This window comes from Epinephelus moara, chromosome 6 (genome assembly GCF_006386435.1).
Source record: "Epinephelus moara isolate mb chromosome 6, YSFRI_EMoa_1.0, whole genome shotgun sequence".
NCBI classification, from domain to species: Eukaryota; Metazoa; Chordata; class Actinopteri; order Perciformes; family Serranidae; genus Epinephelus; species Epinephelus moara.
This window is the reverse complement of record NC_065511.1, coordinates 19,160,778-19,185,249: the sequence shown is the minus strand read 5'-3', so window position 1 is coordinate 19,185,249 and position 24,472 is coordinate 19,160,778. Positions and strand designations below refer to the sequence as shown.

Here is a 24,472-nt window from a genome sequence, read left to right as displayed (position 1 = left end):
GCACATTTTGGAACTCGTTTGATAACCTTAAGAGATGAAGGGTTTTTACTCACTGTTCCTTGGAAATATCAGAAAACTGTAGATATTCGTGTTCAACTCCATCCAAGCAAGCGATGTGACAGAGGCGACACGCTCCGTGGGCAGAATCAGTGGCATCTGCAGCCTCTGAAGCAGATTATCCACAGAATTCACAAATACTATTATATTTCTGTCTTTAAACCACTAATGCTTTCTTTATCACAGTTCTCAGTGTCCATACACAGTCAGAAACTCCTCCATCAAGCGCACAGTTTCTCACTAACTCACCACAGCTCACCTCATGCTCAGAGTTCATGTAGCTTAGCAAACAAGTGACCGAAAATAGCTGCAAACACGCTGCTCTGGCGTTTTAACAGAGCTACAGACTGATACAAAACCCCTGCTGGTAACAGTACGAACAGGACACACACTCTCCGTCTCTCCCAGTATACTCGTTTGATGTGCATCTCTCTTTCTATGTCCAACCCGCTAGACACCTGTTATGTTAAGAGACTCATCTTTAATAAGTATTGATTGGTTAATGACAGATTGACACCTGGCGAGCCAATAAACGAATGACAGCAGGACTTGCTATGTTCAAGGACACTCAAAGTGTGGGAAATTTAAACCTACTGCAAAATACATGTCTTAACACTAAAAGTCTGTATATTTGTTAACCAAATGCATATATATGAAATAACATGTGAACAGGTTTAGTAGGGTACTACATTACTGTAATAACACTTTGCATTAACACATCAGACTGAATAAATGCATCCAGGTTGGTTGTCTTCACATCTTTCCCTCTGGTCTCTGATTCCCACACTCACCCACCATACCTGAAGCCTTTCTACAGTTGCAGTGCACACATGCACGGTGTACTTGTGTGTGTTATGTTGCTATACAAAGCCTCCAGGTGTAGATAGCTGCTGCTCGTATACGGCGATCACCATGACCTACAGCTGCTAAGTGAGCCTTGCAGATAAAAAAGCAAAACACACCAATGAAACATTCCCATTGTCTCCCATTTGTTATTTCACAGTGTTTCACAGCCCATTTATCCACCAATAGACGGTTGCTGAAAGTTCCTGTGACAGATGGAGATATTCATCATTAAGTGAGCATGTGTGAAAACGAACAGAAGGAAATCAGAATCTTTAGGCTCTGAAACCCAGTTTTCTCACCCTCGCTCTCTGATTTACTCCATCTTTCTTTCTTCTGATCAGTGAGAGTGATGGACAACAGCAAGAGGCTTTTACTTCTCAATGAACGCTGGAAAAGCAGCTGTTACATGGTAGTTGACATTTTTGGAACTGCTTCAGAGGCTCTTGTTTTGTGCGAGAGTATGATTGCACCTCTCACCAGCCTGTGGGGGTGGAGTTAATCTCATGCAGAGCACAGTGAGAAGCAGAGCAGTGAGTTACAGGCAGCCAGCAGCTGACCTTGGCTCGTAATTACATTTGAACAGGTTGACCACATAATCAGGCTGATGGGCTCTCCATAACGTCTGCCTCCTCAGGGGCTTGTACAAGGTATGATGTATAATTGACATCACATTATTTAATTAATACATGGTTTCAGTTTTAATAATCTTTACTCTGTAACCTTTTCTTTTTTTAAACAAACTTGAATCACTGCCAGGAGACCCAGAACAGAGTGTACATTCTACCATATTATACTTGCAACAGTGAAATTACATCCGCGGTTCTCTGCCGTTGTTATTTTTATAGTCATATCCTTTTGTTTGTTGTAATATTTAGGATTATTTTGTTCATGTAAACAATCAATATTCCTGTTATTACTATTCGACTGGTCATCAGTTACTTGAATGCACTGTCATCTGTCATTGTTACCTCTGACAGCTGCCAATGAGCTGTCAAGCTGTCATCTGTTTGCGGCTCGGTCGATGTGACGTATCGTCCGCTGCGCAGAGGATTGTGGGTCAGAATAGGTAGAAAAGATGCTGGCTCGCATACTGCAAAATCGGACCACATGTATTAGAACATCCTGGTATTTTTGGCATACTGCATTTGACATAGTATGTATTAGGACATATTAGATCTTTTTCTGGCATACTATATAGCATGGTAGTATGGGTATTGGAACACACATGAAATTATGGCAAAAAGTCAAAGGTCAACCTCACTGTGACATTGTAAGGCATTGTACTTGTGCCTCAGCTCTATGCAGAGCCTACACCGTAGCCTACGCATGTGGCCTACGCCGTTGTGAGCATTTATACCTGAATTGGTGTGTCTGTGTCATTCTGCAGTTACACCACCAAAACACTAGTTGGCGGGGGGGGGGGGGGTTCTATGAAGTGCTGTAAAGTTTAGTTGATTCAAAACACACATTGAACATGGCTTAATAGAGACTATGTCAAACACAAGTACACAAATCAGCTTCACTATAACTCACAGCATTCACAGACAAAGCATTTGCCTTTATCTGGACACATTTTCTCCACAAATACAACATGCTAATGTTTTTAGCACAAGCCTATGGCATTTTACATTGTATAAATTAGCCTAGCAACAAGCGGACTTTTCCTCTACTCATATGCATCCAGGGACAACAGCAGCGGACTTTTCCTCTACTCATATGCATCCAGGGACAACAGCAACATTTAACAAAGGTAACGTTACAAAATTTAGCTCCATTACAACTCACGAGGTTCACCGACAAAACAACTGTCTTATACTAAACACGTTCTCCAAACAAATATAACATGCTAATGTTATTAGCACAAGCCTATGGCATTTTACATTGTATAAATTAGCCTATCGACGAGCTGAGATTTCCTCTACTCATACGAGACCAGGATAAATCACACACAAAGCTTAAAATGCTGTTTTGTGGAGGCTTAATGTTTCTACAATTTATTGTTTATCTGTGAAATAAAGTAAATAAAAGATTTGTTTCCACTGAAGGAAATGGTTTCAGCTTCCAAAAATAGACAGGAGGTCTGCCTTGCCACAATGCATAGTTATATTTCTGGGGAGGTGCACGTCAGGCACAGAGCCTATGCCTTAGGTACGGCATCAATTTGATACAGAAGTGTAAATCCTGCTTAATGTTCTGCATAAACACTTGTGAAGTAAGTAGAATTTGTAGCTTCTTTGCAACAACATTAATATTTGAAGCATCGCCTACTGTCATGTCTACCCTGTCCCTCTGGTGGTCCACCACAAGCTCATTGGTTTTACCAATATTGAGCTTCAGGTGATTGTCGTTGCACTGCGTGACAAAGCTCTCTATCAGTCCTCTGTATTCCTCTGTAAAGATCGCCTATATGTAAAGATATCATGTTTCTCACTGGAATCATACATGTCATTGTATTTATCACTTCAATTTCACCAAAAAATACAGTTATTACTACCTTGTATTAAATTCCGTCAAAGTCTTCACTATATTATATGAGTCTGGACAGACATGGATGTAAACTGCAACTTAACTGGGTGGCAGAGGCATACAACTACGAGGTGATAATCCTAGTTTTTATAATAATCCAGCAGAGGAAGTCATCAAAATGAAAGACATTTTAGTAGTAAAGTGTAGCCCTTAAATCATCATATAATGAACTATAAAACATGACATGGACGTCTTCTTCAATCTCGCTTAAGTCATCTATTTATGGAGAACATTCTTGCATTCTTACTCTCTGTAACGACTTACAATCAGACTGAGATCCCAGTCCCTGCCCAGTACAAACAATATTTTCTGTTGAAAACACCAGAACAATCTCCTTATTTAGCACAAACGTACAAGGTGTGTTTTGGCACTGACTGATTGGCCAAGAATGAGAAACTTGCACTGTTTTCCTCCCGTTGCTCTGCGTCTCCCCTTCCACTCTGAAGTATTGCTTTTTTAGTGGGCAACAAGCTAACAGGCTCGACTGGAGCCAAACACAGACAAACCTGCAGCTTATTAACATTGATGCTTTGTTAAGGCAGGCGGGCTAGTCTCTGTTCAACGAGGCCAGGGTCATAGGCCTGCTGAGACACACACAGTAAACAACACTTTCCCAAATCACAGCACACAATGACTTTACTAATTAGACTGTGGCGCTTTAGAATTTTATCTGAATTCCTCTCTGCTTTTTAATGTGGGTGCAGGTCCTGTGGGTGATTTGTTCAGATGTACGACTACAGATTGTGAGTAGGAAGAGAAACACTGCAGCCAGTTTGGCAACATTAGACGTTGTTTCAACCTTGTTGCCACAGTAGCAGGCCATTGGATTGAAGCTCTGAAGACCTTCTGCAAGTTAGATGGAGATTGCGCCTCAGCAGAGATGGCAATGCTGCTTTGTTACCATTCCCCCTAGGGTGTCCTTGTCGCTGCGGCAGCTGCAGCAATACTCTGAACTCAGGGTCACAGACAACAGAGAGCAAACGAGCAAAGCACAGGCTTTATTCTGTCCTTAGGTGCCACTGCGACAGTAATCTTCAAGCTACAGAGCAAACTGATTCTTTAACACAACATCTCCCGACTCCAGGTCGCAGATATATTCAGGGATAATCACACACAGGTCTGCACCTTGCTCTTGTTTCATTAGTTATTCTCAGCATGCCCTCGTTTTCTTTTCCTCGGACACTATTCTTCTGCTCTGATTATTCATGTGAGTTATCAGGCTCAGGGAGAGTCAACAGTGATGTGGGCTTCAGCATTGCATCTCCATCCTTAATGAGTCCAGAAGGCACTGTGGCTGTCCATCATATCCTGCTTATGGTAAAAATAAGCAGCATTTTGTCATGTTTTTAAAAAATACTGACCCATATTTGTTCTATATTTATATATATGCATGTGATTATGAGGCTCTGAGGCTAATTATGATGCTGACTGGTCCACTGGTACTTGTAATACGCATACTGTAACTGCACTACACCCACATCCTGTGTTATTTAGTACATCATTTGTCCTAACATCAAGCCTTACATGTATTAAAATGAGGGAAATTAATTTAGCAGATGACTCCAGGTAAATGCCCCTGAGTGGAAAAGTGTGTTATTGTGTTTCATACGATGGAAATGCTCCAGACAAACGCATTCTGTGTTTTGTGCCTTTTGGCTGTCCTCCACACAAACCTCAATTTCCCAACTCATTTTGTAATCATGTCTCTTTCTCGTCTCGCATTTTCTACAGCTGCTGCCCTTGGCAACCTGGTGTCTGATCTGGCAGGACTAGGGTAAGGATTTTGCACATACACATGTACACACACACACAGATACAGCCAACTATTACCCTTTAAGTTTCCGCAAATCATGACAGGCTGCAGGAGGATTCAGAGTCGTTATCCTCATTCAATCAAACGATAAATGTGAAGAAAACTAGGAGAACATCCTAGTGCACATCCCATTACACACATTATTACAGCAACAAAGTGTTTTTTTACCCTGGTATACACAAATTATCATAGAGAGTCCCTTTATGAATTAAGGTTAAGGTTTTCCATCCCACTCCACCCCCTCTGGTGAAGGCTAGGTCATTAAATTGCTCAATATTAAACGGTAATTACTGAATTTAGCCCACAGGAAGATAAGCACAGGCAGCAAGGGAGGAAGAGAAATACGCTCACCAGAGGTTTGTGTCCCAGAGGAGAGACGACTGTGCAGAGCACCAAAGGGAGATATGACTATGAATAAGGAAAGTGTAATAATTTAAATTCATCAATGGGGTTTGATTTAATCAAGACAGTCTGAATACGGTACGTCTCAATGAGGACGGAAGTATGCGGCATGACTTTGCTGACAGCTTTGTCATTGCTGTGAAACATGTAAGGTTACAGCCATAGAGAATAAAACTACTGCAGACTGTACTGAAGAACTAGATCTTGGCATTAATCTAGTTATTATGAGATGTGGGAATATTAGACACTCACTTCAGTTTGATTCATTGATAGCTATCATGAGTAACAGTTCAACAAAGTAATTTGACTCTTTAAAAATGAATACATTAAACAACATTTTGTGTGCACTACGTTCCCCATTTACTTAAAGGGAGACTACGCTCAATTACGAAATTCATACATGTCGTTCCTATAGTCTAAGACTGCCCAAAAACATTAGTAATCATGAACAACTCTCTCTCAGATCCAAAGCTAGAGTGCTAAAACTCTGTCTTAGGTCAGGGGTCTGCAGCCTTTACCATCAAAATAGCCATTTTTGGCCAAAAAAAGACAAAAAAAAAAAATCTGTCTGGAGCTGCAAAACATATTTGAGCCCTATAATAAAGGTAACACAGCCTTTTAAGTCGGATTTAGCCTATAAACATTAGCAATAGAGCTAAATGAGCATTTGCTAGTATGTTTTTGCCCAACGTGGCTATTCTGCAGTGGACTATTTGTGATCATTTGGTACTTTGACTTTGCAACATTGCCGTTGAAAGCAAACAAATTTGTTTACGCACTATTAAATTCTCTAGATTCCCTTGAGACTTTTCCCTTTTTAGATATGGAATCCTCAGCGAGCCTAGCGGGGAAGACTCAAGATTACTGTGGCCATCACTAGCGATGTTTTTAGAGGAGAAGGGGCACAAATGTGAAAACATGTTGTTGTTTTTTAAAGATATTTTTTGGGGGCATTTTGCCTTTTAATGGACAGGACAGCTAAGACTGAAAGGGGGGAGAGAGAGAGGGGATGACATGCAGCAAAGAGCCACAAGCTGGATTTGAACCTGGGCTGCTGCGGCAACAGCCTTATATATGGGGTGCCTGCTCTATCCACTAAGCCACCGACGCCCCGGAAACATGTTGTTTAGAACGGTGTACAAGCTACGCATTTTTACATTTGAAGAATGTAATAATCACTTTAGGCCTACAACAATAAATGAAACTTAAAATGTAAAAATGTAATTAAAAAATGACGGTTATTAATTTCCATATAATTTTCTGTCAAAGCTACAGGGAGCCAGAGGAGAGGGGCTGAAGAGCCGCATGTGGTTGGGAGCAGCAGGTTGCTGACCCCTGTCATAGGTAATAAAGTCTGAAACTGCTCCATTGACAGTGAATTGGGAAATATGGTATAGATGACACTGAGAGCACCGAGGGGAATGTTTGAAGTATATGGGAACATTTTCTGTTTCAGAACTGAGAACACTAAAGTGGAATAAAGCTCATTTAGGTACAAAAAGAAAACAAACATTTCTCCCATTCAGTGTCTATGGAGCAGCTCCAGACTTTATACCTATGACATCACAAGTTTGAGACTTCTGTGGTTTCTGGCTTTGAGAGAGAGTCGTTCATGTTCACAAATATTGATTGAAATTTCCCAGGCCATGGAAATCATGTACTGGAATTCTTGATGTGTGGTGTTCCCCTTTATTCATATTAGAATTACACTGGATTTTGTTGCACTAGATGTTTTGCAACATTATTTATTCATCGTCTGTATTCAGTCAAAGTCTATTATAGTTTTATTAGGCACTTTTTGTCAACCTACTGATGTAAATTCAGGTTTGTGTGGCGTAGAAGGAAGTGCAATTTTTTTCGCTATGACTATGCACTATGCATATAGGATATATCTGGCTCTGATAACCAGCATTATACTCTGTTTTAATATGGCCTGACTATCTCACTGCAGATTTACAAAACCCTAATTTCATATTAAAACTTTCAACCTCACTAAAACTGCCTCACATGCCAGAGTGTAGGTGTTTTGATGTCTCTTTTCCTCCTCCAGCTGTCCTCATTTGTATTTTGCTTCCACTGACAGAAAACAAAACAACTTTATTTTTGTCTCCCTTCCTCCGAAATGATGGAAGTAATACTGCATCAGAGTGATGACTGCCTGGTCTGATCAGCTGCCACTTTTGTGTGCAGCGTGTAATCAGTTATGATCAATGAAAGCATAATGACCCATGATAAGTGGATTATTTTCCTCAGCCTGCAATCAGCATCGATGTGTCCTGGATTCTTTCAGATGATTACAACACATTATTAGGTTCAGTCAGCTGATTTATGATTAGTATCCACTTCAGGGCTTCCTTGTGGCCACAGGGACGTTAATCAGCTTCCTAACTTGCTTCACAGGCTTAACCAGCCATAAAAGTAATAGAAGAGGCTTCCGATGTGTCCCCAGCCTACTGGTTATATCTCAGTGATTAGGAACAGTTTATAGCTCTCTCTCATTTAAATACACAGAGAGTCAGCAAAACAGACACGGTAATAGACAACTGTGCTGTTTCCTTTGTTTAATGTGATGGATTAGCTAAGTTGTTCTGGCCTTTGCAAACGCTCTCAGCGGAGACACACACAGTTGCGCCTCCGTGTGAGCGACTGTGTTCGCCACTCAATCGTAATTGAAAGTAGAGCCCTTGTGGCCAGTTTCTCAAGGTGAGACTCGATTAGACCAGACGAGAGAGTCTTTTTTATTAGTTTGATGGATTTACACCGGTGAGCGCGAAGGCTGTGTGTCTGCGACGCAGAGCCTCGGAGGAGCTCCTGCAGGTGTCCTTCACTGCAACATTTGCATTACAGCTTGTGTTCATTTCAAAGGGGGAAGGCTTAAAAGCACACTCACTTAAAGCCTGTGCTTTAGATTACTCTGGGAGTCAGTGGCACTTTAGTGGCAGGTGAGAGCTGAGGGGGAGGCACAGCAGACTTACCGTGGGTATTTATGTCAGGAGCTGGCAGATGAGGCGACCCCAGATGCCCCTTTACTGCAAAATTGTTGCTGTTTTGGTATTTAGTTTGCTCAGATCCACACTTCCTAACTGGCAGGTAACCACATAGTGATTAGCTTTTGAACAGACTTTTACTCCTTCATGTTGGAGACATTTCATGGCTGAGTCTAAACAAGTTTTTTGTGTATGAATGACTAGTGCAGTGAACTAGTGCTGCAGCCATAGGTGCGGATTGTGGGGGGGACATATAACGACAACTCCCCCTCAATATGCAGCCCCAATAAAAACAGGTGCAGATTACTTTTTTTGGACAAAATTAAAGCCATTTATACCATTAATTGATGCAGAAAAGTCAAAGGTTGGTGCATACAAAATCACCAGAATGCAGGAAATTATCTGGCGGAGGCCCCTAAACCCCCCCCCCGTCTCCTATGTGTTGAAATGAAACCTACGCTCTAGGCTGCAACTGCTTATTACTGTCTGAATAACAGTCCGAAACACAAAGATTTTCAATTTGCTATCATAATAGCAGCACTATTGTAATACTGATAAGGATTCCAGTTAATTTTTTTGCCTTTTTGCTTGAAAAATAACTTGAACAAATAATAAATGATTGAAATTGTTGCTGATTTGTTTGAATGTTTTCTCTTAATTGACATGTCAATTAATGGACCAGCCATTGCAGCGCTTCTACTTTTTGCTGCTCCCGCCCTATTCAGTGTCTTTGCTAGTGGCAAATGTGAAAAAAAAGAACCTGAATTATGACTCTATCCATGTACCCATACATTTGCATATTTTCTAGGTTGTTTTCTGCAGTTGGCTCAGATTACATTCTCACTTCCAACAAACCGCACTGCAGTTCACTTGGAAAAGGATCAAGCTCTCCATTTTCAGGCAGTCTGGGTGCAGTCAGAATTGTTTTCGCCTGCCCAAATTAAAAGCTCTAGAAATCGATTGAATTGCTGCTAATGGGTTTAGTGTGAGCCTCGCCTCCCTTAAGTTTACATTTGCTTGAAAGACTGAAAGAAATGTACTGTTTGTTAGTCAGAGAAGAAACTTAATTTTCGTTTCATTAAGTAAAAGGTGGGAATAATCGTGACACAGAAACATCCTAGCACATCTACCAGTGTTGTACCTTTGGATCACAGCTCTTAGATTTCTGGTGACTTGCCTGACAGCTACACCATCTAGTTTGTTTGCTTGTTTGGTTTGAAAACAGCGTAAACAGCACTAATCACATCAAATCTTATTCTGATTTGTCCATCTTTCACACGTGCTCCTGAATCAGATACAGGTCTGATTTCTTAGCAATATGACCTCAGTCTGAACAGTCATATCAGAATTCATGTGACTTTTACATCACTCACAGATGGTTCTTGAGTCTTGTGAAGAGGCGCCTACAGATGCAGTTAAAAGTAGCCCAAGACATCTTGACATTTTAGATAAAATCTGTTTCATTGAAGCCCTTTATATCACAATCCCACCACTCCTGGCTCCGACTCCTAATCCACACACATCTCCATACTGAGGTAGCAGCCATTGCTCCACAGAAGCCATAATTAAAAACATTGTCTCTCTTTTGTTTTCATCCTCTTCCTTGTTTATCATGTGCTTATGAATTGGCTTCCACTGCACACCAACTTGATTTTAGTGGCCTCCATGTTTACTTCCGTACGACAGTGTGCTGCTTGTAATGTCTTTATTATTGTTCTTTTGCACATGTGGGTCAGTTCAACACCAATTAACACTGGAATCTAATATTGGCCACAGTTAATCAAATAACGTGATCAGTAGTAAAAAAAACATCACATCTGAGCAAAAAAACAAACAAAACAAAATCAAGCACCAAAAGCTGATTTGTGGTTGGTTGCTTGACACTTTTTTGAAAGTTCTGCACAACATAAATTAAAGAGCAGGGGGACATTGTCAATTTATGCTGCTGCGAAAGGTTTCAGTCATCTCCATGGTAACCAGACACATTTACCCTACACATTTTCACGATCCCAGTCTATAGCAAGCCATGCAGTGTGAACATAGCCGAAGTTTGTGATTAGTTAGACAGAATTCTGCAGTGTTAGAGAAGTGCTATGCTACGAAACAAAAATATGTTTAACATTAAATTAGGTATTATGAATAAATAATATTGTAAAATAATATCAAACATGAGTATTTTTAAATAGTTTATAGATAATTTCATGTAATTTCCGCCTCTGTAATAAGAGTTAACGGAGAGAGACAGGAATCGCAGCGTTGAGGATGTAAGACAGGCTCACGCTCCTTTTATGTGCGCATTAGCCAGCTGATTCTTCACAGTGAAAGTCGAAGGCGCCGGCTTCTCTGCCAAAGCGAGATTTTCTTAGTCATGTCCTGGAAGAGCACAAATAGATGTAGCAGTCACTACAGCATGTTCCCCTGGAGGCTCTTTGGTCAATATTGTAGTGATTATGTTGCAATGATTGTTTGTAAATCCTCCCACTCAACGTCTGTTTTCCTCAACCAAGAGACAGTGACTGAGCTCTGCTGCTCCGACTCCCTGCTCTTGTACAGTATACAACTCCCCGTGCGTGTGTGTGTGTGTGGTGAGCAATCTGTGCGGCTCTATATCCACATATGTGTGTGTCTATTTTTCACGCACAGGGGTTCATGCTCGGGTGAATTCGTAAGATTTTCCTCCTTGCGTTGTTGTGTGTGTGTTTTGACAGATGTAGGAAACCAGCCACCTCGTTGAAGTCTGTAATACAGCTCATGAGTCATTCTGCCCGATGAGCCAGTTGTTACAGATGCTCCTCCTGCACGGCGCAGTCTCAGCTGCTGTTTGTGCTCCTTATGGACATAATGCATTAGTAGCTTTCTGGGGCAGACAAGGCAGCCAGTGAAACATTATTGCATTCGGCCAAGTTAGAAAAAATAGGACGGAAAAAACTTAGAGACATTACATTAGTGGGGGCTGTTGGAGATAAAAAATGGGGTCCTAGTTTCCTCCTCCTTGACTATGACACATGATGTCTTGTTTGTATTTCTGCATTACACCCAGTTAGAGCATAATCCTTGACCTTTATTGCAAAAAGCTGATAAAGGCAATTAACGAATGGATGATTTGTGGTTAATGTATCTTTTTTTGTCCTTATAAAACTGTCAGGATTACCAGAGGGTGATTCTTCATTGATCCCCTTAGGGAAAGTCTAGTTTGCCTTCCTCTACAGAGGTTTAAAGCCCAGTATCTGTTATATACCAGAAGGGAGTCAGTGTTTAGCTGAAGGATACCTCAGTAGGGCGGATGCCTGTTGGCATAATCTTAGGTTATCCTGTCGAAGGATGATTTCTACGACACTCCAACTGCTCATTTGGAAACACACCATATGTACAATCATCTATATCTCATTTATAGTTGTAACATTTTTGTTATTTTTCTCACTTATTTCGCACCACTGCTCTCTGCACCTGTTACCACTAACAATATGAGAGCTCCTGTGTCCTTTAAACTATTTAAATCCAATGCAACAGAACAAAGTTATTGCCCACACTTGAGGGAATGCTTTGATAATGATAATATATTCAGTTGTTTTTCCAGGAGCGTTTTTAAGCCTCTGGACAGCCAGCTTGAGTTCCAGCTTCATGTCTGATTCTCACATGCTCATAATTGGTCCAAGGCCTCAGCTGGCTGTGCTTTCAGTAAATTTCGTCATTTTAGTGTTTTGAATACCGCAGGTATTTCATTTTCTGATGCAGCCTTGATTTCTTTCGCCTTCTGCTGTTGCAAATATGTGAAACATTCGGGCTGGATTTCACTCAAAGTAGCACCAGCGAGGCATGCACCAGAGGAAAATTAGTTTTGTGTGAATATATGAGAGGCAATATTTGGATTGGTGACGAGTTTAAATTTCATAGAAAAGAAAACAATGTAACCAGCGTAGCACATCATATCATGTCTCATTTGTCTCAATTTGATTTGACATTTTGCAAGCAGAATAGAAAGTTTCTCTGAAAGTAGAGGCTGAGCTCTGACAACCAAAAGTCTCCCCGAAAAAGTTTCTATTTCTGCCTTACTGACATGAAAGGCGATTGTCATCAGGCACACACACATACACACATCGGCATCCTCACCCTGTCCCGTTATCTTTCTCTCAAATATGCTACTTGCTGCTTATCACTCCCCTGACTCGACAGCTCCAGCAGCAGCTTATTTGTGTGTGCAGTGAACTGAGGATCCATTAGTGCCAGTGACTGAGCCAGACCTGGGTCAAATATTGACTCGAAATTCTTCTCTCACACTGGAGCTGCTTGACCTGCACTATTTTTTGCTCTGACTACACACTACAGTAAGGTACAGCTCCTCTCCAGACACTTTCAGTGGCAGTTATTAGTTTGGTCGTCACTGTCACTGCGTTTGTGATTGTAGTTAGTTCAATGTGTATATTAGCAAAGCTGGATTACTAACCAGGCAAAGTGCTGCAGGCCCCACACCTTTAGAGACCCACTAAAGCACAATTTAAAGCTTGAGTCATGTCTTGTTAATGGGCCCTGTGTCAAAATCTATAATATAATAAAATCTATAATATTGCAGATGATATTATGCCAACATAATGCATATTCTTAAAAAGGGTTGTATATAATCAAAGAGACAAAAGTCCTCTGCCCAAGGATCTCAAGGTTTCTACCAGCATGTACGGTACTAAGAGGTCAGAGATATAGCAGGGAGAGAAGCCATGAAGACAGTAATCAGTAAAATCAAATAAAACCATCCGTGCACAAAAAGAAGGGTGCTCCTACCTGGTAGTTGGAATCTGTCCCAGATTTCCTACTACCAGGTAGGAATCTGTGTCTATATCTGTGGAGCACTCATGTCAGTAGCACTGATGATAGTCAAGGACTGAAATGTTTGCTGCTGCATTTATATTACTTTTTATTATTTTTTGCACTTTGAGGTAGGGACACCCTTCTTTTTGTGCATGTATGTCCAAAATAAATTGACTATTTTTGCATTGATCTTAGCCTGTGGACCTCTTTGTGGCTGTCCAGCCCAGTTGCATTGGTGTATGGGTATCTCCTTGCCCTAAGGAGGCACAGTTTCACAGCAGAACTAAGACAAAACATACTGGAAGCCAGTGAGGCTGAAACTGGAGCGATGTAATCACGTCTCTTGATTCTGGTTGAAAGCCTGGCAGCTGACCGTCTGAAGTCGATCGATAGATTTTTTGGTTCAAGCATGAAAAGAGGCTGTTGCAGTAATCCAGGTGTAATGAGATGAAGGCCTGTAAAATGGTCTCTGTCACTTTAAATGTATTACAGTGGCCTATAGTCACAGTATTCCAGTATAGAGATACTGGCTGGTTATAGGGACTCTGGGCAAAATGGGTCAGTGCCGGATGTGTGTGGCAGAACTAGACCTGATAAACCTCTTGGGTTTTATAGATCACCTTATGCACCTAAACCCAGAGACAAACAAGAGCTCCACTAGCTTCTTATAGTCGATGGTGCAGTCTACCCTAAATGAGAGGGCTGTTTTATCAGCTGCAGTTGAGAGGTTATATTGGACTTGATTTGATTTCACTCTATTGACATAAAAAATTCTCTTTGTCTTACCTATCACATCAAACATTATAAAAAGTGGATGCTGGGCAACACATGAATCATTCCCTATTACATTCAGTGTTTGACCTCAGGTACACTGAAGCTGACAGACTGAGCAACAAAAACATTTCTCAACCAGTTCACTTGAATCTGTGGGACTCTAAATCTTCTCTGTGACAGCAAAAGCTGATAATCTTCAAATAAAATGTGAGAGTGGTCCGATGTAATATTACCAGCCACAGACAACAGTCCTTCAGTATACAGTTTGGAAGCTTGACTCAAGTGTTTGAACATCTTTGCATGGTGATATTTTTAAAAAATATATTATTGAATGTGACACATTTTTAGTCTTAGGGCCTTTTAAACATAAACTTTAATATACCCATGTGATGTAGTACATGTGTTTCTTTTTTTTGCTACATGGTTGCAACAAAGTCCCAATGTCCTCACAGATTTCATTAAATTTAAATTCTGTTGTTGGCATATTTGACCACAGTTATGGCCAAAAGCAACTTTATAATCATTTCTCTCTGTTGTGTTTTCGGCTTTGCACCCACATTGTTATTCATGTTGACATAAAACATGTCACCTTTATCCCCACTGAGGGAAATACTGGCCGGTAATCTATAAACTTTCTGTTGGTCACTTTTGGATCAGTGCACTGACAGACAGTCATCCATCTCTGGTCGTCGGTCGATACACTGATGAACCTGCACGCTGCACACGATATCAGGCCGATGCTTAGCTTTATGGACTTTTCCCTCCAAACTAAAATCTATGTATAAAGAATCACAACAACCAATTTATCTGCATTTTACTAGTTTTATTTAATAGTTATATAACTACTGTTTAAGGGACAGTAAAGCACATCATCTAAACATCTACACACAACTTACAACTTTAGAATTAAAATAAAAGAGTTTTGTATGGAAATGATTTCTGGAGTCTCTGTCTTTCTGTTATTAGAGCTAATATTTGACATCCTGCTGCTTTTATGACACATAGATTCAACAAATCACCAACTGGAACATTCATCTGCTGATTTCCTTTGTTTTACATCATTATCAATTACGTTAGTCATTACTTTGCTGTGCTACTTTATGTTCTGAAGGTGGTTTAATGGATCAGAACGTGTAATGTAGGAAAAGCATCTGGACCAAAACAAACATGAACAAGTGCTTGTACATTTAATCTATATACAAATTACAGCCTGAACAGATATGCCTGTGAGTACATGTAACACAGTTGTTTTAGTGATACATTTCATTCCTATAAGTCATTGTAGTCACAAAGTGTGAAGCTTAGAGTCAACACTGTGTGTACAATATTTATCTTTTGCATTCTGCACATGCCTGAACACGGCGGCACGGTGGATCAGTTGTTAGCACTGTTGCCAGGCGTCACCACTCTGTGTGTCAGCATGGATTCTCCCTGGGTACTCCAGCTTCCTCCCACAGGCCAAAGACATGCAGGTTAATTGGTGACTCTTAATTTTCCATAGGTGTCAATGTGAGTGTGAATGATTGTCTGTCTCTATGTGTCAGCCCTGTGATAGTCTGGCGACCTGTCCAGGGTGTACCCTGCCTCTCACCCAATGTCAGCTGGGATAGGCTCCAGCCCCCAAACCCCAACCCCAAGGAGGATAAGCGGCTAGGCAACATGAATGAATGAACAGGCCTATTGAGTCTATAACTGATTTATGTCTCCATTACTGACCTTTATGCCGACCATGTCTCTCTGCTCTGCTCGAACAGGCTTTTCATCCTGTTAAATGTCAAAATTACTGCCTTGACAAAATAGAAGAATAATTCATTGACTGTTTCTCAAAGCAGCTTAAAGGTACAGGTCAACCAAAAATAAAAAAAATAGTGCTATTTGTCAATGTAAATTACTTCAGTGTGAGTTGTTGAGTTTTGAAGATATCGGCCGTAGAGATGTCTGCCCTCTGTTGAAATAAAGGAACTAGATGGCACTCGGCTTGTGGTGCTCAAAGTGCCAGAAAGATACACTTAAAAAGCTCACATTGTCAGTGGTGCTAGGTGAACTTCCTTCTGCATGGTGAAACAGTTGACAGGTGTAGTTCAGCAGAAAGAAATAGTTCCTACATGAAACTACTCCCAACAAGGTCTGAGGATTGTCTTGAGTAACTGGGTCATGATTTCTGGAAGGAGACATTGCTGCTGACTATTTTTTTGGCAGTTTGAGCACCACAAGTCAAGTGCCATCTAGTTCCATTATATTGGAGAGAAGGGAGACATTTCTACAGCCGATATCTCCGACACTCAGCAACTCACACCAAAACAATCTAGACTGATACAGCACTACAGGTAAGAGGAAAAATATGTACTTTGGATTTTGGGGTGAACTGTCTCATTTCTGGGTCACTGATTGCAGCTCATGTTGTTACTCTAAGTTTGATTCTGTCTCTTCCTCTCTTCAGGCTGGCAGGTTATGTGGAGGCCTTGGCGTATCGGCTGGGAATGCAGATTCCTGACTTGAGCCCAAAACAGGCTGACATGTGGCAGACCAGAGTCAGCTCTCACTCGGTTGGTATCAACACACTTCACTACAACCCACAACTTTGCTCTGTGCCTCTGTCACTCCTATAGTACAACAGTAACTAAATGCTCGTCTGGCTTTTTAATGTGCGAGTGTGAAAGACAGGCAAAAGCCCATCAGACTAATAAACACTCAACATAAACTCAGAGTGGATAATAATGAACTCGCTGCAAAGAGCATTCGAGGGATTTGTTGTGTAATGCATCGTAAACACCGGTCAGGGGTTTGTACAGCGACAATAGAAACACAAGTCTCTGTGATGTGCCCCTTCAATCACTCTTTAACCGGGCGAGGAAATTAGACCTGAATGATTCTTAATACGCTGTGACTGCTGGAGTGTGAAATGTAATTAGCTGTAATTAGGTCGAGTGATTAAACTAGCACTGAAAGGCTCTTTGCCGATTGTGAAAGGTCAAGGAAATCGTCCTGGCATGTGTGGCAGTACCTGTGGTGTTTTTTTGCAAGCATGTATATAGAATATATATCTGAATTTAGCCCAAACTCAGTCATAACAAAATAATACAACAACAAAAGGACAGTTTGGGTAAAACATTTGCTTGTAAGTCAAATGTAAGAGGCTTATGTACTGCAAACGACAGAGCTGTAAAGCTGAACTTTGTGTGTGGATTATTTAAAACCCATTTTCTGAAAATGCATCCTGTCACTACTATTCTTACTTTTATTTCCCTCCGTGCAGGGTAAAGCCATCGGTGTTGGCATCGGCTGCATCCTGGGCATGTTTCCTCTCATGTTCTTCAAGGACGACGACGACAAGAAAGAGAGCCAGACGGAAGCGGAGGAGAAGACGCAACCCCCGCCCGCTTCAAAAGAGAGCGGCAAAAACTGAAACTTTCATCTCGCCTGAAACAAATACTATTTGGAATCCATTAGAATACTTATAACTGGGACTGTCTGGAGGACTGGAGTGTATGGAAAATGTCATTCAACCTGTTACAATCTAATCACCGGCTACTTTACTTTGCAAGGCCCCAGTCAAACTATCAAAGGTATTCTGAAGAGGATTTTAGATATTATTTGATTGTTGACTTTGAACCTAAGCACAGGGACCGGACCATCTCTTGAAGAGACAAGAAATGGTCGATTCATTGGACTGCTGCTACTCCAACTTATCGCACCGTAACCTCAACTTGTCTTGACTGACCGACACGGGCTGAAACTCATTAATCTAAACCACACTGAAGTGGCCTCTTTCTCTGTTGAATATATAAACCTCTGACTCTAGATGGTTAGGTAAGGGTGGTTGAAGATTTGAGGGCTCCTGAAAATATCTCTAAGTTTGTTACCAATGCAAGAAAAAAATACTTTCGGAGATCATTCAGAAAAAATATCGTACATGACATTTTGATTTCAAAGGTTTCTTATTCATTGTAAGAACTCCTCATAGAGAAAGACTGAACAAAGAGGCATGTCAATGTTTCGTTTCAGCAGTGTTAAAGTAATTCCTAATCAGTTATTTGAGGGGCGATGACGAGCCAAGGAAAGAGGGTAACCTTTGCATATAAAGATGCGCCCTTCCATATCAAGTATCTTTAGTTTTACAAGCATGTCTGCCTTTTGATGATGTCTTAAAGTCATTCACACTCCATGACAACCAGTGAGCTGCTTTTACCGAGAATGCAGGCGGTTAAATGTTACACCTGCTTCTTTACTTCTTAAGATTTTTATGTTGTTTTTTTTGTTGGTGAGGACCTTTTTCATGATCACATGAAGCCGTAACATGCACCAAATGTCTCCCATGTACACTGAATGTAACAAACAAGGTGCAGTTCAATGAAATCTAACCTTTTAAAAAGCAGTTTGTTACTTTCCTCTGTGGAGTTGTGCAGGAAGGGGAGAAATACAGAGTGGCAGAGGGAGGACAGGATAGAGAGTAGCTGTGGCAGAAAGATAAGAAATGCCAACACTGAACCACCTGAGACCTCTGTCCCATTTGCACTGACCCTCTGGCTCAAATACCACATGATTTATCTGCTTTACCAACCTGCAGCTGAACTACAACACTCCTCTACCGTGCATGGTGAGCTAGGATCAGGGGCCGGTTGCACAAAATACCTTAAGTTAAGATTTTCCTTTAAAGTCCGAATTAAGGCTCCATTAAAATAAAATCTCCTTAGATATATGCTGTGCAGGATTCTCAGTTACTGTTTGTGCACGTGCTTGCCAGCAAAATTAAAAGCCAGCCTCAGATTCCCTCTTGTTTGGCGTTTTGCCTCTCTATATATGCATTTCTCTGGCGCGGTGTCTCTTCGATGCCTGCTGCTCATGATCTGGCACCTGGTTACTACCTTTTTATACAGCCCTGAGCTCACCTGCTGTGGGGGTACACACCCATAAATGTCCCAAACACAGGAAATAAGAAAATACAGGCACAGAGCAGAGTCTCTGCAGATAAATACACCACCACACACTTGTAGTGGGGTGTAAGTGATAATTGAGAGGGATTACTTCTGTATGAGTCTAGCATTTAAGGTTTTCTACTTGTCTTGGCCTTATACTTAAGGAATCCCTAAACCGTTGCACAGAAGACCTTTGCAACCCAAGTTAAGTTAAAAAACAACTTGAGGTACCTCTGACTTTATGTTAACTGCAACATGGCCGAGTTTATGGCAATAAATGAAAGAAATAAAGGCACCCTGAGAAGAGTGTTCAGCGACAGGGATAACCCAATGGATAAGCTTTACCTTTTACATTATAGATTCGATTGAATTAATGTTTAATGCAATGTCCTACCCCACAATTGTTGTTATCTGTTATTTGGGGATTAGATTTAATTTTTAGTATGTGCTGTCTATTAGAGTTGAGCCGAATACTTGGACGAAACAAGTTTTCCATACAGATAGTGCTAATTCTTTTCAAGAGTATCTACTGAGTAAAATGTGTTAATGTCAGTGCTCGTGATGACTGTGTTCTCCTACTCTCTCTTAGTCTTGTGATCAGAAATAATCTGAAGTTCAATCCTGAGATTGTTCTGTAATAATATATTTTTATGATAAATAATAAATATAGCAACTTCTGATCAACCCAAACCAGTTTCAGACATAAGATGAAAACTTCTGGGTAGGTCCCACCCATTTCCGGTTTAAGTCCCACTCACTCAGTATAAACTCCACCTGTTCTGAGTACAGATACAGATGCAGATAATTTATTTGGTTGAACAGATACAGATACAGATCATGGCATACCAGCTCATCCCTTTTGATATATTCTTCCAGAAGTACAAGCTTTTCCTCCTCTGATCAATTTGGTTTTCTTAACTTCTCTTCTTCTGACGTTTTTCAAACTATCTATAGGCCAACTTTGTAAAGCAATAACAGGTATCACAAGCATGAGTGCAGGCAAATAAACACACTATGGAAACTTTTACCACTGCAAAATGCCTTGTTTTCCTTAACTGAGGAAACCTTTTAAGGGATTCTGTGCAACATGCTTGAGTGAGTCCCTCACCTAAGGAGAAATAACGCCTTAGGAATCATACTTAAGGAGAAAATTGAAGGTGTTTTGTGCAAGAGGTCCCTCTAGTCCATGCAAGGGCAGCCTGGAAATACTCAGCTACAGTCCAGTGGATAGTTTCAGTTTGACTTCACAGTGCATGAGATGATTGTGAACCTGTTTCCATTTTGTGAAAATGTTGTTACTGCTTTTTAGTACTAACGCACAACTGCATTTTTTGCAAGCTTTCCCTGTAGTTATATTATATTGTCTCTGCTCTGCTGCCCTCTGCTGGCTGAAGTTCAGACAAAGCTGCTGGTTTCTCTCAGTGAAGTTTGGGTGACATGCTGCCACACATTTATGGTTATAGATCATCATCTGTTTTCCTGTTTAGTATTCAAGCCCCTTGATGTCTAGCCACAAAGTTTCTCTGGCTGTAATTGATCACTTTATCACTTTAATTATTGCTTTTAATCATTGCTCTTATTTTGTAATGCAAACTAGGCAATCTGCAGCATCAGCCATGAAGGCAGAGAGGATTTGTATTGGGCGATGAGACACTACCATCAATCCAAGTCTTAATTCAGCTGTCACTGATTTACAATTTATCTTTTGAAGAGCTGTTTTTGTCACCTGCACGGTACGGGTTGGTCATCTCATCAGCAGAACTGAAGACTGTTGTGTATGGCGTCGAATTTGTTTAGAAGTGAAAGGAAGCAGCCACGTGTCACTGAATCGAACCTCCTCGCAGAAAATGTATTTATTTTTGTTATACTATTCAGACTTGTATTCATGTATGTTCTCACTGTATATTCTCTTGATCCCAAATGACGTTGAGTATAAGAATAGAAAATATTTGTCAGCACAAAAACACCTTTGTTAGTATATTTTCGACAGGATCGCTCCATGTCACAGTCCATAACTAAAGTTGCTGAACATGCTCTGAAGACTTACCCTGTAAAGTAGTTATTTATTATGTGGGTAACAGTAATCCTTAACAGTGATGAAAATGAAGAAAAGAAATGAAGATACTTATGTAGTTAGGATTTTTGATCTGATTGCCTGATTTCCACCTTGCATGTACTGCTAATAAAAAAAAACTATTGTACATGTTTACTGTGTAAGAATCATAAAAAAAGGAAACAAAACTTGAGTAACTTAACATGCAAAAGACCAGACTATTAACTGCTGTGATAAAAATATATATTTTATGGCCGTCTAAACAAGCACAAGAAATCTGTTTCCCTTTTTGACAGCCAGTTATGAACAGTTCACCATGGGAGTGTCTGTTTTGGATTGCCTTGCAGAGGCTTTACAGATTGGTAACAGGGCCCTCTGCTGGGATGTAAACTTGCAATTGCAGCATGGAGATTTGGATGGTGTGCAGATCCTGAGGTGCAGAATTTGATGAGAAAACTCTGCTCCATGGGCAAAATGTGATGGCAGTAATAGTTTCCAGCAACAGTAGCAATTTGCCTTCCTGCACTGGATCATTAAATTGCCAGTGCAGTGCTTTAAGATTCTCTTGTGCAGAGTCAGTCACGGTGTCAAAATACTGTAATACTGGGGCCATTATCTTTTTCCAGGATTCACTTTGCACTGCATCACTTAGCCTGGGTTTCCTGGAGGAAACAAAATATTCACAGAAGCTCAGAGCTGAAACATTATCTTGAAGAGGTTTAATTTAATATTTAAAAACAGGTGGAATGTTAAATCAAAGATGAACCTATTTTTCATGGGCTGCCTCCTCAGTGTGTGACACACAGTATGTTCCAGGTGGTGAGTGCATACTTTAAGACCTTATTTTATATCTGCAGATAAATTTGTGCACTGTAAGCTGGTAGCCTGTGTTTATTCAGTTAAAAGTTTTGGAGTTCTTTTGCTTTTAGTGTTTGTATGGACCTGCTTTGGTTTCAGAAGATCAGGAGGCATTTCAGTCTGCAGTATGTCAACACTACTGTCCCACAGTTTATAGAACATTGTCCCACATTTGGAGACCACGTTGCCCATCTTATTTAACACAATCTGTTTCATGTGTTTTCTGATCATCCGAAATAACTCCTTAAACAACTATCAGTTCTGGAGTTGCATGTTAAAACCTTCTACAATGAAAAGGAAAATTATATTCATTTTTTGTCATGCTGGTGGCATGCTCGTTTGTCAGTCAGTCGATTCACCACTTTTGTCCACACTGAAATATCTGCACAGACATTTGTGGTCCCCAGATGATGAAACCCATTGACTTTGGTGATTACCTTTAATGTGGTGTAAGCCTCATCTGCATTGGCCAAAATGACCTTTGCAGCATTTATAGAGCAATGAACAGCTGCTGGTGCTTAAAATCCTCTAAAGCTTCAACTTTCCCAGAAGTTAGAAACACAGCCTTGATTTTAACCCTTTGAAACCAGAGCTAATTGGTTTCTTTAAAACCATGGAAAGAAGGCAAAGCGCATCTTAATAAGAAATGGCCTAAACATGAGCATGATTACAAGTTACACAAAAAAAGTGAAAATTAGCACAAAAAAGTAAAACAACAAAACAGGAAATTACCTGAAAAGGGACTAAAATAAAAAACAAATAATAATAAAACATAGGCCACAGTATATAATTTTTTTTTTCCTGTAACCTAATTTTAAATGTGTAATTATAATAATTATAGACAGACATAGATTTTTTGGGGGGCTTTTTTAAGTTTTACCTTATTTTATTTTACTTTCTCTCTCTCTGCTCATGTCTTGACACCTTTTAATAATTCCTTGCAATTTGCAGGATATTTTCTGCCAAATTTCTGATTGCCTTTTTTAAAGAAATCAAACCAATTAGCTCAGGTTTACAAAAATACTCGTGAAAGATGTCTGAAAGCAGCACATGAAAAGTGAAGTTGCTCCAGGTTTCAGGAGGTTAAATGTGCCATGATGGGATTTGAGTTTACCAACTGGGCTGGTGTCAAAGCCTGAAAGTGGCACAGTTCTTTCAGTTCTAATTCAAGTTAAAAACTTACACATTATAAATTTACTAAACTTCAACACATTCACACAGATTTGGTCTGTTCTCCACTGCACACACACAGTAATATCTCTCCTTTTATCCATCAGGGTAAATCAGCTCAAAAGAAATGAGATCAAATCTGTATAACATGGACAAAAATATGTTGTCTTCACGAGTGTCTTTGCAGCCTGTCATCTTTAGTGTGACAATGTGGACAACTTTATTTCGTGACATAATCCATGGTGCTTAGAAGTTATTATTTTCAGGCAGAGCTAATGCATTTTACATTGTTTTGTTATATAAGGTATAGGTATAACATCAGTATATGCTCTGTACATATGTAAGAATTGGAGGGGTATTAAAATGATTATTATGTAGGATAAATATAATGTAAAGAAAAATATGGAGTAGAGAATAAGAGTCTGTTTCTGTGTGATTTTTGTTTTTTTTTTAATTTAATTTTATCTACTTTGATTAAACAGTATCACCTGGCAGGAAACATCTGGCCTGCTGCGGACTTTCCCATCATGTAATGCATTTTAGTTTAAGGCAAATGTAATATTAGCTTTTTAAACGGATTTGTTTGTTAATTTGTTTATGTGTAAGTTTGATTCAGAGTCATAAAAGCTGATCTTTAACTCAAATAAATGCTTGAACAACAAGAGAAAGATGAGAGATTCTGCACATCTGTATTGAACACTGTGTGTCTTTAATTTAGCACACTGTATGTATTAGTTTTTAATTGAACACATTTGATGTCTGATTGTTTCTGGTGAAAGCAAAATGTTTCATATCCAGCTCTCTCTGGAGATTTGGGTTTGCTCAGTCTGAAGTTAGTCAGAGATGCAGTGAATCAGGTGAAGTCACCAAACTCGACACACACACATACACACACACACACACACACACACACACACACACACACACAGAGTCCTGAGAGGAGGTCTAATCAGGCAGATAAAGTGAGAACACCTGTGGGGATGGGGATGCTCTGTGCAGCTCCCAGTATCATGAATTAGGTTTTAATTTATGTCCCACAAAGTTCACAGAGTTCTGTCTCACTGAATTAGCATTTTTATACCAAGACAACATTTATATTGGCTGCTGATATTAGTTTGCTCGAGGCAGATTAAAATGCTGGCTCTCAATCTTGCTGTGGGCTCATTAACTTCCTAGATTTAAGCTTATTTGATATTCACATCAGTCATTCTGCTGTTCCTTTGTTAAACGTTCAAAGTAACCTGTGGGGGTTGTTTTTTAGAAAACT

General features: G+C 40.1%; 1 protein-coding gene across 2 annotated transcripts in view; it reads left to right on the top strand.

Annotated features, from left to right (window-relative positions):
• Positions 1-23,846, top strand: part of LOC126392535 (transmembrane protein 65-like) — a 66,612-nt gene extending 42,766 nt beyond the window's left edge. The window contains exons 7-9 of one of the 2 annotated variants that reach the window (XM_050047981.1): positions 5,161-5,203; positions 16,649-16,754; positions 17,465-23,846. In XM_050047981.1, coding sequence (XP_049903938.1) covers positions 5,161-5,203; positions 16,649-16,754; positions 17,465-17,614 — 299 coding nt within the window. In that variant the 3' untranslated portion in view covers positions 17,615-23,846. The remainder of the gene's footprint in view (positions 1-5,160; positions 5,204-16,648; positions 16,755-17,464) is intronic. The other variant, XM_050047982.1, reaches the window with a different exon arrangement.
• The last annotated feature ends 626 nt before the right edge of the window (positions 23,847-24,472 follow it).